Here is a 19071-nt window from a genome sequence, read left to right as displayed (position 1 = left end):
CTCTCTGCACCGAGTGCACACATACAATCTCTCACCAGCGGGTAAAAAAAATCATACATGTGACACTCAAGGCAAAAGATTGGAAAGCCCCCTCTTGCTTCTGGACTGCTGCCTTCATCTTAATTTTGTTGACATCTTAGTTAAATTTAGGTTGCTAGGGGAGTTGGAATTAGAGTACTTTAAATGTATAGGTGTATTCACTAATTAATCTGCTTGTGACCTACAAGTAGATGATTAAACTTTCAATAAGGGCTGGTGCAATAGTATGATTTAAAAAAAGAGCCTGATTGATTTTTACTGGGAAAGTGTCTCTTGCCTAAAAATCAAGAGTTGAGCTAGGGGTGGGTGGGAGGGAAAGACAGACACTAGAATTAACTCCCTCTGACTTGCGTATTATCTCAGAAACACACAAATTCTAAAGAATATATCCCACTTTTAATCCTCTCTCCAAATGTTTTTATGTCCTAAGAATTTCCAAACCTATACTTACCAATCCTCTTCAGCCACCATTAAGTTGATCTTCACTCAAAGGATTGAGAGGTTTGAAATTCCTCTTCTACTGCAAAGGGTGCAGGGCCTCTGGAAGCTGGGGCTGTGGAGTTCGAACCCTGGATCACTTGCTGTGACCTCTGGAGTCCTCTCCCAGGGGATGCTGGGAGCAGTATGCAGATAAGCCTTCCTGTCCTCTTCTACTGCAAAGGGTGTGGGGCCTCTGGAAGCTGGGGCTGTGGAGTTTGAACCCTGGATCACTTGCTGTGACCTCTGGAGTCCTCTCCCAGGGGATGCTGGGAGCAGTATGCAGATAAGCCTTCCTGTTCTCTTCTACTGCAAAGGGTGTGGGGCCTCTGGAAGCTGGGGCTGTGGAGTTCGAACCCTGGATCACTTGCTGTGACCTCTGGAGTCCTCTCCCAGGGAATGCTGGGAGCAGTATGCAGATAAGCCTTCCTGTCCTCTTCTACTGCAAAGGGTGTGGGGCCTCTGGAAGCTGGACCTGTGGAGTTCGAACCCTGGATCACTTGCTGTGACCTCTGGAGTCCTCTCCCAGGGGATGCTGGGAGCATATAGCTGGTTAAATAAAAACTAAGAGATCCAAGAGAGCAGGGCTGATCCAATCCTCAAAAAACTATAAAAAAAAATATCAGGTCTTAGTTCCCAATCATCTCTCTAAACCCCCCAAAATTTAGGTAATCACAAAGCTTTGCCAAATATGAAAACCAGAGATCTGACACCCAGCCGGATCCTGTCTCACCTGGAAGCCCCTAGAATTCCTCAAGACTGGATGCTACTAGAAATGGAAAGACCCTGTTGCACTCCAGGTGGCCTTGAGGGTTTTGGAGGGTTCTTGGTGGCATGGGAGGGTAGGTTTGGTGTGAGAGCAAGAGGAGGCTTGGGAGCCAGACCTGTAATTTTGATATCAGGGGAGAAAGAGAGGGTTTAAGGCTAATATGGCCTGCAAATTTTAATTTTAATTTTATTTTAGGGGGGTTGGGGAGGGGAGTTTGGGCATTATGCCCCGACATTTTGTAAAGCAAATTTGGGAGGGGGAGGGGATTGGCCCTGCTCGCCTGGAAGTTCTATTTTTAAGTTACCCAGCTATTTTCTGAATATAGCCAGGAAGGTTTTCAGGTTCCTTGGCATGTATACCCAGTTAACTTTAGGACTGCTGTTGGCCATGACCAGATTTTCCTGGATACCTCTGACCTGAGTAAAATTCAGTGTTTAAATAGGCAAAGTATTTAAACCTTGGGATTTGTAATGGTAACTCGAAAGTTACCCGAACAACCCTTTTGAATATGGATCTCCTTCTGTTTTTACTAAGTATGAAGTTAAACATTCAAAATTGAATTACAGACACCTGATAGCATTTTTTTATTTTCTCAGATACCACTGAAATACTGACAGCCATGGCTTAAGTATACTATAGGTTTAAATTAGCACCAGGAATTTTTAAAACTGCCTTTGGCTCAGGAAATACTTTATATTATGTGACCTTTGTAACTCCTCTCCTAACACCCTGATCTCCCATTCAGTCTCCTCACTTCCCCATTCCCACAGCATGTAGGTTTTCCCTGGCATCCTTCACACAAGGGACCCCATGGGGTACTCTTCATGTCAGAATCACCCCATACTCCTTCTGCTCCTGGCCATTTTCCTGATAGAGAAGAACTGCCTTGTCTTCACACCAGCTTCTAGTTATTTACTCGGGATGAAGGAAAAATCTCATTCCATGGTCTTCGGCTTCTCTCTTTCCCAGTGGGCTCTTTCCCAGTGGGTAGTGCAGACCCTACAGGTCTGCACTTCCCACTGGGAAAGTCCTTGGGCATACTGACCCATAGACTGGCCATTCCAGGCCACTACATCCTGGAGATCCTTTACTTTGCCAGCCCCATAGAGAAAGGGCAGCAACAAAAGGCAAGCTAGAAAGCACAAACTTATACCAACTTCTCCCATTTTTACTCCTCCAGCTATACTTTTGTCTCCCAATCAGGGAAACATATTCTTAAGGGAACACATACATCTACCCTTAAAACAAACCACAATAATATATTATAGTACTGGGTTCAGTCCTATCCAAATGCCATCCAGTGGTCATTTAATAGTACTATATTTACAAACATTCAACATATTTCCCAAGCAAGTTATACACAATCTATCCCGGGTCTCCCCAAGTAAGAATTGTATTTATTTAATTATTAAAAAAAAACTCTTATATACCGCTTGATACAATGGAGGTAGACCCAAGTGGTTTACAATGTTACACATGCATAATAAAAATACAGTATAACAATAATGACATTACACGAGTTAAAAAGAAAAGTAATCATAAGAGTGTGAGAAATAAATTGTTAAAATAAAAATATTAAGTAAAAGCAAGTTTAAATACATTTTTTTAAAGTTTCTTAAAGTCTTTGCTGGAGGGAGTTAATTTGAGATTGTCTGGAATGGAGTTCCATAGAGACGGGCCTGCAACTGAAAAGGCTCAGCGTCGAGTAAGATCTAGTCTGGCAAGACGAATGATGGGAACATCTAGTAAACATTTGTCAGAAAAATGTAATTGTCTTGATGGTTGGTAAATCCTAAGTGCCATGCCCTGCCATAGAGTAGATGGATTGTGAATCAGATTGTGGATGATACAGAGGATTTTGATTGAATGCGAAATGAAACAGGGAGCAAATGAAGTGCCAATAATACTGGTGTAATATGATCTCTAATGTTTGAGTTAAATAAGAGTCATCTAGCAGCATTTTGAACAAGCTGTAAAGATCGTAAAATATACTCCGGTAGGCCTTAGAATAGGCCATTACAGTAATCAAGACTAGAGAATATAATGGCCTGAATAACTAAACAGAACTTATTATGAAATAGTAGAGGTTTTAGATTTTTTAAAATGCAGAGTTTGTAAAAGGAGTTTTTGACAACAGTAGATATGTGATTAGACATTGAAAGTTCAGAGTCAAGTATAAACCAAGGTATCGTGCTTTGGAAGAAATTGGAATAGCACAGTTGAAGATGTTAAGGTGAGTTAGGGGACAACAGGAGGAAAGAGGGACTGTTGACAGGTGGACTATTTCTCTTTTTGAGGTATTTAATTTGAATCTGTTATATGATAAACAGGTTTTGATAGACTGAATGCATAGAGATATAAGAGAGAGAGTTGTGGACCAAGAATTGTTAAATGGGACAAAAAACTGAATATCGTCTGCATAGATTTTGAAAAATAACCCTAGTCCATCCAAAAGACGGCAAAAAGGTAACAAGTAAATATTGAAAAGGATGGCAGATAGAGCAGAAACTTGAGGGACACCCAAGTTGACAGTGAACCAGTCGGAATGATGTTGGGAGATATCAGTTCTTTGGGATCGATTGGAGATGAATGAGATGAACCAGTTAAGGGCTATATTGGATATGCCAATTGATTTTAGCTCATTAATAAGAATCTGGTGGTCTATAGTGTCAAAAGCTGCAGAGATATCAAAAGAACCAAAATCTAATATGTGTGTGCTGCAGCAGTCAAAAAAGCAAACAGAATCTTAGGAATTATTAGGAAGGGAATGGTTAATAAAACGGAAAATGTCATAATGCCTCTGTATCACTCCATGGTGAGATCGCACTTTGAATACTGTACAATTCTGGTTCCCACATCTCAAAAAAGATATAGTTGCAATGGAGAAGGTACAGAGAAGGGCAACCAAAATGATAAAGGGGATGGAATGGCTCCCCTATGAGGAAAGGCTGAAGAGGTTAGGGCTGTTCAGCTTGGAGAAGAGACGGCTGAGGGGGGATATGATAGAGGTCTTTAAGATCATGAGAGGTCTTGAACGAGTAGATGTAAATCGGTTATTTACTCTTTTGGATAATAGAAGGACTAGGGGGCATTCCATGAAGTTAGCAATTAGCACATTTAAGACTAATCGTAGAAAATTCTTTTTCACTCAACGCACAATTAAGCTCTGGAATTTGTTGCCAGAGGATGTGGTTAGTGCAGTTAGTGTAGCTGGGTTCAAAAAAAAGTTTGGATAAGTTCTTGGAAGAGAAGTCCATTAAGTCCTATTAATCAAGTTTACTTAGGGAATAGCCACTGCTATTAATTTCATCAGTAGCATTGGATCTTCTTGGTATTTGGGTAATTGCCAGGTTCTTGTGGTCTGGTTTAGCCTCTGTTGGAACCAGGATGCTGGGCTTGATGGACCCTTGGTCTGACCCAGCATGGCAATATTTTATGTTCTTATTAAATCCTTGAATTACGTATCAAAGGTGGAAAGGTGGTTTCGGTGCTGTGTCCCTTTTGGAAGCCATGTTGATTAGGGTGAAAAATAGAATTATGAGAGATATAATCTGATAATTGATATAGGACCATGGATTCAATTATTTTTCCAAAGATGTTAGGGACTAGGAGGCGATAGGGTAGAGATTATTTAAGTCAGAGGCATCTATGTTATGTTTCTTAGGAATTGGAAGTATTGAAGTACATTTTAGGGAGTCTAGAAAAGAACCAAAGGAGAGAGAAAGATTAACTAATGCAGCTAGGTGAGCGGATACATACTCATAAGAAGCTTGTAGGAGATATCCAGAGCAGGGGTTAAATGGACTGTGAGAAATTTTGAGTTCGGATAGAATTAGTACAATGATAGAAGAGAACATTGTCAAAGCTGAACCATGTACTCAAAACTGGGAGTAAATTGGTTGGTATAGGTAAGTGATGAAATTCATTAGAAATATTAGTTACTTTGGAGCTAAAGTGATGAGTAATTGTGTTGCATAAGTTGAAGTCAATGAAGTCAAAGGCTTTTGTTTTGAGGCACTAGAAACCAAAAAGCTGATCCAATTTGGGGGTCTCCCCATACTCTATTTGTAGGAAAAATGTAAATATGTAAATGTCTTTAAAGGATGTTTACAAATTTATCAAGCCTGCTAATGTTTGCAACCCTTTTTAAAGAAATGGGGCAATTAAAGGCAGAGTCCATGACAGAGCCAGCAGAAATATGTCAACAAAATACAGCATGGATTTACTGTACTTCTGATCCAGAGCAAAAAATCTGACAATTGTTTTTCCATGAAATGTTTTATTTCCATATAGTTTTCAACTGGAAACAAACTGATAGGTGACTATTTCAAGTTTGGATCAAAATGTTTTGTACATTCCTACTTACTGTATAAAGCAATCAGCCTTTTCAGTTAGCCACATTGTTACGAGAACATATCATTCCTATTTGTGGTTCCTAGGTATTTTAGGATATTCTCATGGTGTTCAGCTGTCTGATGTCCCTGCATCAAAGCAACAGTTGGGTCCCAGGCAGCACAGGAGGAGGAAGTAATAAAATGTGTTGCCACTGCTGACCTCCTCTTGTCAGCCTGGATCAATGTGCAAAGAGAATAGTGTAATGAGGGTTGTTTGAATAGATGGGGATGAGAAAGAGGGGATAGGGTCTGTGAAAGAGAGAATGAAGAGAACTGAGGAGTAAAAGATGAACTGGGGAATAAGGATATGTATGAGGAATTAGAATAGGGTGGATGGATGTGAGTGTACTATGTGTAGGGGGAAAACCAGGGATGAATACAAAAGGAGAATGAAGTGAGAAGATAAAGGGAGAGAAAGAGGACAGGGGTGGCGAAAGATAGGTGTAAAGAACTAGAAGTAGGGAGAGGGATAGGGTGAATTGGCTATCTACTCTTTCGGATAATAGAAGGACTAGGGGGCACTCCTTGAAGTTAGCATGGGGCACATTTAAAACTAATCAGAGAAAGTTCTTTTTCACTCAACGCACAATTAAACTCTGGAATTTGTTGCCAGGGGATGTGGTTAGTGCAGTTAGTGTAGCTGGGTTTAAAAAAGGAATAGATAAGTTCTGCTATTAATGAAGTTGACTTAGAAAATAGCCACTGCTATTACTAGTAGCAACAGTAACATGGGATAAGCTTAGTCTTTGGGAATTTGCCAGGTTCTTATCGCCTGGATTGGCCACTGTTGGAGACAGGATGCTGGGCTTGATGGACCCTTGGTCTGACCCAGTATGGCATGTTCTTATGGCATTTGGTGAGGCAGGGCTGGACCCAAGGAGGAACACCTCACCAGGGCCTCCCAAGATTCCCAGCCCCTCTATTCCCTCCTTTTCCTCCAGGTTCATCCCCATTCCTTCCTCTTGTGCCTTCCCTCTCTTCCTATATTCCCTTACCCAAGTCTTCCATTTTCACTTCTTCCCATCTCTGCTCCTCCCTCCCTCCCTAATCCCCAATCCTCTCCCCATCCCTGCAATCTCCTCTTCCCCTTCATCTCCACATCAATATTGTAAAATTCCCCACCCATAGGTTGTAAAACTATTTTATTTTCATTATGCAAAATAAAATTACTGAAAATACATTATAAATGTATGCAAATATGCTGCATAATACAGTAGAATTTCAGAAACATTTCCACAGACTTTTCTAACCCTTGCTGCAAAATCTACCCCTGATCTGACACAGGAAACTGGGGGCTGTGCCTTTTCCTGTGCAAACTATGTTGAGGAATAATTAGAATGGAGGATGTTTTTAGTTTATATACTACTTACAGTATTCATTTTTCTTTTCAAAGTGAAAATGCCTTATTACCTAGATTGATAAACCAAGTTTATTCTCAGTATAGTTATTTTTTCTGAAATTTTAAACAAGAATGTTTAACATTGTATCTCCACCCCATCTTTTTAAAATGATATTTATCATCATCTCTGAGACTAGAGAAGCCTTACTCTTTTTCATTATACCGTGAGTCATGAAGTAAAGCACAAAAGGACAGATGTGATATGTGGGCAATGTGAAAGCTGCCCAAAAGTTTTTGATTAATACAAAGCGTGACAGCTTGTGCCATTGGCAGCTGCCATGTTTATTCAGTGGAAATGTATTTAAATATCAAATAAGAATTGGGACCAGATAGATGCTACTGATTCATATTCTGCTTAATATGCTGTACTGTCCCAAATTACAATGATACAGCATTAACTAAACTTATGTCTGCTGCCATGTACTCATCTGTGAAAACCCATTTTAAATCAAATGTAAATGTATACAAAAAAATGATATATGAAAACATACCACAGTACAAAAGATGTCAGTCAGCGATGAATGCTCTAATTTACATTCTTGAATTATATCATTGATTACATCCTATGAAACTGGAGACTACATCTTAACACAGATATGGCCAGAACAGAGGCAGTCCAGAGGAGTATCTCCAAAATGTTCAGACTGCACTATAAGATCTATGAGTTGAGATTTAAAGACCAAAATATACCCCATACCCTAAAAAAGAGTAGGTCAAGAAGGGATATGAAACAGATATTGAAATACCTCAAAAATATAAATAATGTACATATGTAAGCATTTTTCCTGAATTTTTTTAATTCAATATTTATTATGCATTTAATATACATCTTCAAGTAAATGAGAAGAAAATAATTGAATTAAGCCATAAGAAGAAACAGCAAACTAAGGGCCTCATTTTCCAATATCGCATTGGATACCAAAAAGGGGTGTACCTTATGGGGTAGATTTTTGAAAGCGTACTTTTGTTTGCGCAGCAGGCGCAAACAAAAGTACGCTGGGTTTTATAAGATACGTGCATAGCTGCGCGTATCCTCTAAAATCCTGGATCGGCGCGCGCAAGGCTGCCAATTTTGGGCAGCCGGTGCGCGCCAAGCCGCGCAGCCTGCCTCCGTTCCCTCCGAGGCCGCTCCGAAATTGGAGCGGGCTCGGAGGGAACTCTCTTTCGCCCTCCCCTCACCTTCCCCTCCCTTCCTCTACCTAACCCACCCCCCCGGCCCTATCTAACCCCCCCCCCCTTACCTTTGTCCGTAGATTTATGCCTGCGAGAAGCAAACATAAATCTATGTGCACCAGCGGACTGCTGGTGCGCCGTCCTCCGACCCAGGGGCTGGTCCGGAGGCCTGGACCACACCCCTGGTCCCGCCCCCGAAACACAGCATCATCGGGTCCCGCCCCCGACACACACCCTTCCAAAAACCCCGGGACCTACGCGCGTCCCAGGGCTCTGCGCGCGCCGGCGGCCTATGGAAAATAGGCGTGCCAGGACCTCCTCGCGTAAATCCGGGCGGATTTACGCAAGCAAGGCTTTTAAAATCCACCTGTATGCTAATAAGCATGGGTATCACAAATTGCGATATCAGCTATGTGAAAGGCTGTTATTGCACTATTAGCCCAATTTGGGCTATATTGCCAGTATATCACAGTTAGGCCTGTTTCAGAGAGAGAGAGAGAGAGAGAGAGAGAGAGAGAGAGAGAGAGAGAGAGAGAGAGAGAGAGAGAGAGAGAGAGACTTGCTATAGTGCCTCCTCCCTAGACAGGTATTTGTATCTCAATGGGAGGCCCACCTAGTAACTCGAGGTGAGGGTTAAGTATTAGTGTAGGGGGTTAGGGGCCACTTTCACATTCAACGTGAGAAGTACGAACAGAACAGTGGTCGCTTGTGAAGATTTGCTGGCCTTCGGAGTGAGGAAACTCACTCCAAAATGAGATTTGGGCAAGGTTCTCTCAACCTAGCTTGTATCACGTTGAATGTGAAAGTGGCCCCTAACCCCCTACACTAATACTTAACCCTCACCTCGAGTTACTAGGTGGGCCTCCCATTGAGATACAAATACCTGTCTAGGGAGGAGGCACTATAGCAAGGTTCTCTCTCTCTCTCTCTCTCCTCCCCCCCCCCCCCCCCAACAGCATACTGAAACAGGCCTGTCCGGAAACATCGTGAACCGCGATAAACCTTTACCGGCTGTAACGCAAATGAAAGAGGTGTAGTTATTGACCGCGTTAGGAGCCGCGCTAACAGTGCAGCTGTTTCGCAGCACACGATAAATCCTCCTTGCTTTACATTTGCTCCGCCCCCTGAATACAAAATTTAAAATTTGCATTCGCAAATCGCGTTAACTGCTGTTAGTGCGGTTTGCGGAATTATCACATGCGGTAACTCCTTGGAAAATGAGGCCCAATGTTAGACAAAACAGAAGTAAACGCAAATAAAACAGTCCACAAATCAAGGGGGGGGGTCAATATCACAATTCCAAGAAATTCATAAAACAAGGAAACATAATGCAGCTAAGACATCTTTATTTTTCATGCACAGAGAACTTCTGACTCTATGGTCTAAGGGTCTTGAGCCTGTCCTTCTTGCCTAATTTTGGCACTTAAAAAGATCAATTGACTAGATTAAACTATATAGTAAACATTGTTACATTTTATGAAGCATTTACTTGGTAACATCAATATAAATAATGCCTCAAACTGCACTACTTTAGGCCTCAATAATAAAAACTGTTTGCTTTTTCTGGGTGGCTTTAGAAACATGGGGAAAACCCTTGATCTTCGGCTCCAAGAAAAAGTCTTCACAATGCCTATAAAGAAGCTTGAGTCACCATCATCAGTCAGGCTCAAGTACCAAAGAAACAATTAAAGTCACTGGTTTTACCATGGATGTGTCTAATGCCTCTAACAAGGTTGTCAAATTAAGTCTATCTTCAGAGATTACAGATAATTTCATCTGTATATCTTCAGCACTCTTCTTTTTAATTAGAGGGCAAATAATATGACCTTAATGCAGGAGTCATGGCTTTAGAAGGAACTTTATAAACTTCAGTTCATAACATTTGAACATTATCTAAAGCAGAAACATCTGGAACCTTTGGAAAGTTTATAAACCTTAAATCTTGACGTCTGATTGAATTTTCTGTTTTCTGCCTTAGCACGAAGATAAATATTTATAATTGCTTATTGAACTTCTTCCAACTTATAAATCGGCTTTTCAGCCTCTTCCAACATTTATCAAGATGCACGCATGGATACTAAAATCCAGCACGCATCTGAGTGCAGGAACCATATTTTATAACATGTGCGTGGCGTAACCTGCATGGGTTCATTAATATCTAACAAGCTGTTAGAGCTAATATTCAGATGTTCCTTTTGCTTTTGGGGAATGTCCCTTAGATTACATCTTGGTAAATCTGATGACATATGGTTAAGCATGGGTGATTTTCTAAAAATAAAAGTATTGGGTTGGGTGGGTATGTAGTGGGGTAGTTGGAGGTGGGGACAATGCACCGATGCTGAACTTCTCTCCACACATCCCTCTTTAATGTTATGGGCCTGCTTGTCTCTCTCTTGCTCAGTGATGAAGAACAGAATGCCTCCGTCACTTTCACTCACAAAGGCTGATGACTCTGCCTCCTCCTTCCCTTCAGCCCAAGTGGGCTACTGTCATGGCTCCCACCTCCCTTGATTTGCATGGGCTGCTGACTGCTCCTTCTCTTCAGGTGCTGACACCACTTCCTCTTCTTTTAGTCTGCCGGGATCACTGATGCCACTTCCTGCTTCATTGGCCTGCATGGGCTGCTGATGCTGTTTGTTTTCTTCTGGCCCGCATGGCCCGCTGTGCTGAAAAGGTTCCAAGTCAGTGACTTGGCTTTATCTGTCACAAAATCACTGTTGTGGTTAGACAGATTTTTTCTGGGATTTTAAATTTGCAAACCCTAGAGCCTAACTACCCAACCTCTTCTGTTAATTCTTTTTCTTGGAGTAAATGATTAAAAGGTTATATTGGTTTATTGGAAACCCATATTGGCAAGCCAATTTTCAGAAGCCATATACATGGTTAAACGGGCTTTTAGAAAATTGTCCAACCTTCACATGACTAAAAGTATGTTCATTGTTCCACAATGTATGAACCTTTACCTGCATTCTGTGAAGGCATTCCATGGAATGGGCCTGAGATAAAAAGATACAACAAGCTGCATAGATTTGCGTTTTCAAAACTATGCATTATAATTTTGTATGGAGAAAGAACCCACAGAGAAAATAAGAACAAATCGATTTGGATACTTTGTCCCAGGTCAGTTTTCAAAGGGAAAATATATTTGGACTTTCCCTTTGAGAACTGGTGCAAAGTTCATGGGTAAAAGTACCCACTGACTTTGCAATTTTGTGAGTATATGTGAAAATTGCCCCATCAAAGACCATTGTAAAGGATTAGAAAGATTTCTTGCTGTGTTGGTACCAGAAAAAAAAAAACCAACACTTTGGAAGATGTGCTATCTTTTATTGAGCCAATAAAATGAATGTACAAAGATGCTCTGTACCCAAGTTTTCAGGGACACATGAAGAAAAGAGATGTCAAAAGCTCAGCTACAATAACATATGTAAATATTATTGGGCCTATAAAAACTCATAAATTTCAAAGTATGTCATAGTACAGCATGTAAAAGATCTTTTCACAAAGATGAGAAAGCAAGAATAGTTACCAAGGTACATGGGTCAAAGGAAGTCAGTTTCTACAAAGCTATAGAAATTGTGCCTTAAACAAAACAGGATTAGATTGGTATGAACGGTATATCTAATGGCTATTGGTGGAACTATGGGGCTTTCCCCCTGAAATCACAGGGAAAGGACAATTTTTGCCACTGCAATCCCATGAAAACCTTGCTATATGGTGTTATTAATTTATTTTCTAAACTCCTTCAGCAGCATGTTAACATTCTTCTGCTTGTTTCTGCACCTCCCTCACCTCTGCCTGTCTGTGCTTTCCCCCTTTTCCGGCTACCTGATTTATTGGTAGTATTGTTCAATGTAACGTTTTTCTTCTTAAAAAAGTAAATGACTATCTAGTTTTATTATTTTGTTAGTTCTGAATATGATTCCTACCTGGAATATTTATAATATGATTTGCCTCTCCTTAGTTAGTCTGAGCGCAACAGCAGCAAAATGTCTTTTGATTGGATTATTACCAACAAGAGAATTGGGGAAATTGTGAAGCTTGCATTGTATGAAGAGAATTAAGCACAGAACTAATATACCCCCCAAAGATTTTTCAAGCAAAACATTGGAAACCCATTATTCCCCCTTGCATCTTACTTTTGGGCCTGATTTTCCAATAAATATTTGTATGCATAAACACAGTTTTAAGCCATTTGCACACATACTTTTGATTTTCAGAAGTATGCATGTAACTGTACCCATACACATTTACACCTGCTTCCAAGTACCAGGATTTGTGTACACCCACTCATTTTGAAAGCAGTCTTGTACGTGTAAGTCCATAATGAAAATTTGGGCTGAGGTCTGCATGTACTTTCTACATGTGGACTTCAGAGCTAAGCAGGCTGTTATAAAATTACCCTTTCCTCGTGCTGAAAGAGTGACTGATATAGTGATATGCTGATGTTTTGCCTGCTGTTTGTATAGGTTATTACAAGGTGAGAAATGTATTGTATAAACAGCTTTTTCAAAAACTGGCTTATAATTATTATATATACATTGAATTTTTGCTTAAAATATTGGGCCTTAGGTGGCCATTTGTACTAGTCTTCAAATAAAATATAAAATGAATAATCTATGAGTACAGTAGCTTGTTTTCTTGATGATCTAACTTGAATAAGGGCATAACTACATGGAAAGCCACACATAATACAAATATTCTTCCTTAATTTTTTGAGAAATACTTGGCATACACAGAAGATATTGTTCCATCACCTCATAAAATAGGGTTCTTAGAAATTTTCAGTAGTCCGTTCTGCTACATTATAACTGTAGATGAACCAGTAATGCATTTCTCTCGTGCTTTTAAAGCTGTAGTATGGTGGGCATGCTACTATTTGAGATTGTCTTTTCTAAGTTTTAGTATATATATATATATATATATATATATATATAACTTATAAATCACTCTTCCATGATGAGCTGAAAGTAATGAACATCTTAAAAATCATAATGATATCTTTATAAAACAGCATACAATGAAAAATAAAATCATATATTTAACACTATTAAAAGACAAAATGAAGATTAAAAAAATAGAAAATAAAAACAAGGCATAGAAAACATCCTACAGAAATCATAAAATATTGTAAACTAAAAAGCAGTTAGCATAAAATTTTCATAAATTGCTGAATTAAAAATATCACATAATAAATGCCTACTGGAATAATCAGGTCTTCACTATTCATCTGAACCTTCAGTAATCCATCAATATACCTGCTTCTCTATAATCAACATACATAATAGTTTGTGAAGTACTAGCCCAGTTACAAGAGAAAACATCCAGTCAGACAGATCAGATTTTAAAATAATCTCTGTCAAAGCACTGGTTGTGAACATTGGAACTGGTAGTTTTATTTCCTAGTAAGACATAAACTATTTCTTCAAGTCCTTGTACTTACAGGAACAGTTAAGATGAGTTAGTTCCAATTTATAGAGAAGTAAATGAACTCAGTGCAATACAACTAGAATCTTCTTATGAAGTATGGTTAAAATAGAATTGACTGAGGTCCATATTCATCCACTGTCTGGCTAGCAAAGTTAGCTGAATAAATGTATCCTGTGAACTTGGGTGTGCCACTGAATATTCCCAATCATCTTAAATTACCCAGATAAGTTTATCCAGCTAACTTCAGGACAGCTCTTTGGCTTCCCCAGTTACCCAGCTATATTTATAACAGAATGATGAGGCATGGAAAAAAAAAAAAAAAAAAAAAAAAAAGAGGCAAAGGGGCGACAGTGGGCAGCTGGCCACATTGCAGTGGGGTGGTTTCCCCGCACGGTGCAGTTACACCACACACTATCATCCCCACAATGCCACTGGAAAAGGAGTAGTTATTTTCCGCGGCACTGCCGGTGATAATGTGAAAAACATTATCACCCGCAGCACTGCTGGGAAATAATTCCGCCCAAACCCCACCCACACTCCTCTCCCTTCCCCTAATTAGAATAATACTGCCGTGATGCATGCGATAAGGCCATGACGCACGCGATAACGGCATATTGCAGACTAAAGAATGACCCTAAAAGTTAGCTGGAATATGCCGAACATCAACATTTATTCAGTTTTCTTAGCTGGCTAGCTGACCCCACTCTGCAATGTCCCTGTCCCAACCATAATTTAACCAGATAACTCTTAGCCAGATAGAAAGTTATCCAGCTATCTCAAGGCAAATCAGCACAGCAAAATTTTTCAAATCCAGCCATTTCTCTGGCTAAATTCAAACTTAAATTAATGGCACTAAGTGCAATCATCTATGAGCTCGATATTCAAAAGCCATTTAGATGGATAACTGAAAAGTTAACCAACTAAATTGTTAGCCGGCTATATTTAAAGCTGTATGCAGCTAGAATTTAGATGCATAAGTTGGGGGTGGTTGGAGGCTAACTCTGGTCACACCTTAGGTCTGTCCTAAAGTTAGCTGGATATTCTTATCTGGCTAATTTTAAGATAGCTGGGTATATTCAGCTCCGCAGCTGAATATCTGCCTCTATATTTTTATTTCTAGAAATGATGAAATCTTGAACTAATTTTATGCTACATTTAAGCCTCATGGAATTCATATGACAATTCTGTGATTATGGCAGCAGATTGTGTTGCATCCAGTAATGGCTTTTATCTATAAATTGTCAGGTAATTGCTGTATAAATAGTATTTCTATGCAGAAGATGCTTCTGTGTGTACATGACAGAAACATTGAAAAATGAGTGATCAAAACATACTCTAAATCCCTGAAGTACCAGACTTTGGCGCTCTTTATAACATTTTGTAAAATTAGCTATAGAATTATTGCATCAATATTTTCTTGATATTTTATGATTTATCTATGACTAAATTTGGAAAAAGCAGCAATGCTTATTTATTTTCTTGTATTCTGTGTATGTTGTTGTGAAGTCATTTGAACCAGAAACACTTAAGTGGGCTGCCATTTAGCATGAGGATGTGAAATTTCAAAATGCAAAGCAGTCATTTGCCCTTTTTGTCCACATGTGCTAATATTACTGAGTGAAATCATATGTTCTACATCTCAGCATTAAGGCTTGCAAGCTAAACCCTTCATTACATCGTGTTGAAAGAAAAAAAAAATGTCAGGGACCACCAAGGATCAGCAGCAGTAGTCTCACACTTTATTCGCCAACCTAGCAACCCAGGACAATAGATGCACACCATCAAAATCAGAAATGTGTGTTCCACTGTATAAATGAGGAAAATGTTTTTTGTGTTGTTTTGTTTTTCAGGAGAGGTTTGAAAACTGAGGGGAAACTGGGAGCTGTGTTATGATGTTCCCTATAAGAAACTGGAGCACAAAAAAAAAAAAAAAATAGCCACCGTATGGCATACGGTCCTGACCTGTACATCTTTCAGGATCGAGAGCCTTCTCCTTTAAAGTTTGTTTCCTGAAAGCAGATGCTTTCTACATTAAGATCCCTCTGCTATAAGTAACGTTTTATTACTTACCTGCATCTAGCATTTCTCTTCCCAAGATAGAAATGCAACTATACAAGAAGGACTTTAACTGAAAACAAATATGTCAAGGATCACATACAGTTACTCAGATTTTACATGGCCAGATTTAATAGTATTTATTAGGAGCATGGAGAGGACAACAGTATGCCATTAAGACCACAGTTATATCAGCAGAATCAATGTGGCTGTCTCCTCCATCTTCCCCTTTGTCAAAGCTTTTATACACTTGCGAAAAATCAGATTTACAGCAATATTTTTGGGCTGATCACTGTACATCTGTTTGACATGGGAAAATGTCTGCAGATAAACTAATGTGCCTACTGGAGCTACACTGTATCCTGGAAGCTGAGAAAACTGCTGAGAAACCTACTTTGACAGGTCTCATTAGTTAAACTTAAGGTTTCAGAATTGCAGCATGGTGAGATAAGAAAAAATACATTTAAACAATGATAACTGAAACAGTTTTACATTCTGTTGGAATAATATATATGGCATAATGATGTTTTTCTTTTTTGCACTTCCACCTCGTCTCTTTATATTGTTTAAAAGATGCAATAAAAAGAAATCTCTAGGTTAAAAAAGAAAGCTACAGTGGAAACTAAGTTACACAGCTATGTTACATAGTCATCAACAAAAACTCCTACCTCTCAGTGGACACATCTGTATTTCCCCCTGTGATCAGCTGCAACTCCTGCCTGTTTTTATCGGATTCGTCTTTGACAAAATTCTCTTCTGTGCTTTGTTTAGGGATATCCTCGTTTGCTTGCAAATGTTCTATGAGGTTCTGCTGCTGCCAGGATGGAATGGATCGGTGATGGACAGGAGTTGGACCCGGCACAGGTGCCAGTATGTTGTGAACGGGGCTACTGTTTTTCTTCAGCCCATTCCTGTCCCGTGAATGGCTCTTCAGCCTGTTCTGAACCGGTGTCCCTCTGTGCTCATATCCTTCCTGTTGAAGGCAGCCTCCGGTGCCTGCGGAGCCTTGAGAGGGGTGACTAAACCACCTCCAGCGTAGCCTCAGGATCTGCTTAACATCAAACTCTTTCTTTCCAGACACTGACATTTTTGCAGGGGGAGAAAAAAAAAATGAAGCCAAATGCCTGTCTTTCCGGAAAGAAACTGCTTGCTTTGTTGTCACTTGCGTTTCAGATGCTTCCTCGAAGATACCAACAAAAGAACAGGTAGCCCCTCTTTCCCCTAGCTAATACTCTGTAGGCACTTCAAACCTATGCTAAGCTGCTGCTAACTGTGTAGGTGGGAACCCATTCTGACAGGATGATGAGGTCAGACCTTAAACAAGTAAATCAGCTTAGCAGAGGAAAGTAGCTACCATAACGCAGCCCAGCTGCTAGACTCACACACACTGGCAGCGCTCTAACACAGCCTCTCCAATACGTAGCCCAGTCCCATAGGATCCCCTGAGAGCCGAGGCTGCAGGAAGGCACATGCAAATATAGTGGCAAGACTTTCTCTCTCCCTTCCTCCTCACTCCACCTTTCCGCACCCCCCCTCCCCCTTGAGATCTTATTTGCTAATAAACAACGCTGCACTTCATAGAAGATTTATACACATGACAAACTCATAATGTTCTTCTTATGCAGATTTTTTGCAATGATTCATTGAGGGAGTATCCCTCACTTTATTTCTTGCCTCCCAGGTTTTCCTGTATTCTAATTAAATATCATTTTGTACAGAGCTTGCAATGCTGAATTTCTGCAAATGGCTTTGGTTCTAGCAGACAATAATATGTATTACTTCAAAGCAACCTCACAAATTCAAAGTGTTTGTATTTGTTTCAATTCAAGTTTAAAAAGCAGTAATGTTGCATCTGTAGGATTACTTCATTTCAAAATGATAAGATGCACAATGTGATATAATAGAGTATCTGTTTATCCATGTGCTCGAGGGGAAAGACATTTTTCTTCTTAATGAAATGGGATGTAGATCTGGACAGAGCACAGGACTTCCTGGTTAACAGCCTGTGTAAACAGTTCTCCTCTTATCTTCATTCTCACTTTTATAGATAGGAATTTAAAAAAAATTAGCTCTCTACTGTTCTTTGAACAATATTTATCTATCTATTTATTTATTTATTTCACAGATGTATAGTCCGCAATTCGCAAAGCACCAGTGTGAATTGCAACTAACATACACAGAAATAAATCATATAATTTAAGTAAACATACAACAATCATTAATTAGAAGCATCTGAGAACAAAAATGTTTTCAAAAAGGTTTTACTATTCCTTCCCATTTCTCAATAAGACAGTAACTTTTAAACCAGTGTGCAGGTGCACACAGCGGCGCATTCCCAAGGAAGACTGACCCGGGGATTCGCCGCCCAGGCCGGCCCAGGACGCATCACGTGGTCTGCCGAGCGCGGCTCTGTCACGGCCGCGCACAGCAGACCACGTGACTGGAGCGACCGGCCCACCAAGGGATGCCCGATCCCCTGATAGGCCGGATTGGCCTGGGTGCACATGTGTGCATGTTCATCAGCCAGTGCCCAAGGACACGATTATTTTATAACATATGCACATATATGCACACATGCAATAACATATCCTGGATGCGTGCACATGTGCACTGAATTTTGAGGGTGTGGAAATCCCATTTCTACCATGTAAGTGGAAGGATTTTAAAAGGGATGCATGCAGACACCAGTTTTACCAGTTCATTCCCAGTTTGCCAAGTTAATAGATGGGTCTTCCAAACCTCTCCCTTGGTTTGATAGCCTGTACATCCCCCATTTACTCCAGACCCTTTAAATCCCTCTGAAATGGTGCATTATTTTTATTTTTTTGAATTATATGCCATCCATAGCAAAACTAAAGTTACATGGCAGGGAGCCTCAGCATGTGCTGGATCGCATAAGTATTTACGTGCACATTTCTGGTTAAAGTCCCGAAATGCCCATGTACCGACCATGCCCTACCCAGACCATGTCCATGCCCTGCTCCCTTTTTGAGAAGTTCTAAGATGTAAGTGCAGTGGCATTTTCGCATACACCGAGGTGGCTTTTAAAATACGCTCAATGCACGCGAACCCAACATGTTCGCACAACCCCTAATTTTGGTGCAGGTTGGGCTTTTAAAATTCACTCATAAGATTGGAAATTATTTCTCATAGTTATTGGTAGGGATGTGAATTGGGTGCCCAATCGTTCCCGCTTTTGGGTTCATCTGGCCGCAGGAAAATCTCGTTTTCCCACGGATCCCCGTTTTTTTTTTTCGTGAAAAATCAGTTTTTGGGTTAGTGCGTGCTAACGGGAGTTAGCACGCACTAACAAAAAATAGCAAAAAGTAACTAAA

At 40.1% G+C, this 19071-nt stretch overlaps 1 protein-coding gene across 7 annotated transcripts in view; it reads right to left on the bottom strand.

The window, feature by feature from the left end:
* KLHL4 (kelch like family member 4) overlaps positions 1 to 19071 on the bottom strand; it is a 569208-nt gene that overhangs the window by 220183 nt on the left and 329954 nt on the right. Inside the window, exon 1 of one of the 7 annotated variants that reach the window (XM_029606593.1) lies at positions 16405 to 17072. The exons of the other annotated variants lie outside the window; for them this stretch is intronic. Coding sequence (XP_029462453.1) covers positions 16405 to 16823 — 419 coding nt within the window. The 5' untranslated portion in view covers positions 16824 to 17072. Of the gene's footprint in view, positions 1 to 16404; positions 17073 to 19071 lie in introns of those variants that run through there. 7 annotated transcript variants of the gene reach the window in all.

This window comes from Rhinatrema bivittatum, chromosome 6 (genome assembly GCF_901001135.1).
Source record: "Rhinatrema bivittatum chromosome 6, aRhiBiv1.1, whole genome shotgun sequence".
Classification (NCBI taxonomy): domain Eukaryota; kingdom Metazoa; phylum Chordata; class Amphibia; order Gymnophiona; family Rhinatrematidae; genus Rhinatrema; species Rhinatrema bivittatum.
The sequence above is the reverse complement of the archived record's forward strand: the minus strand, read 5'-3'. Positions and strand labels throughout refer to the sequence as shown.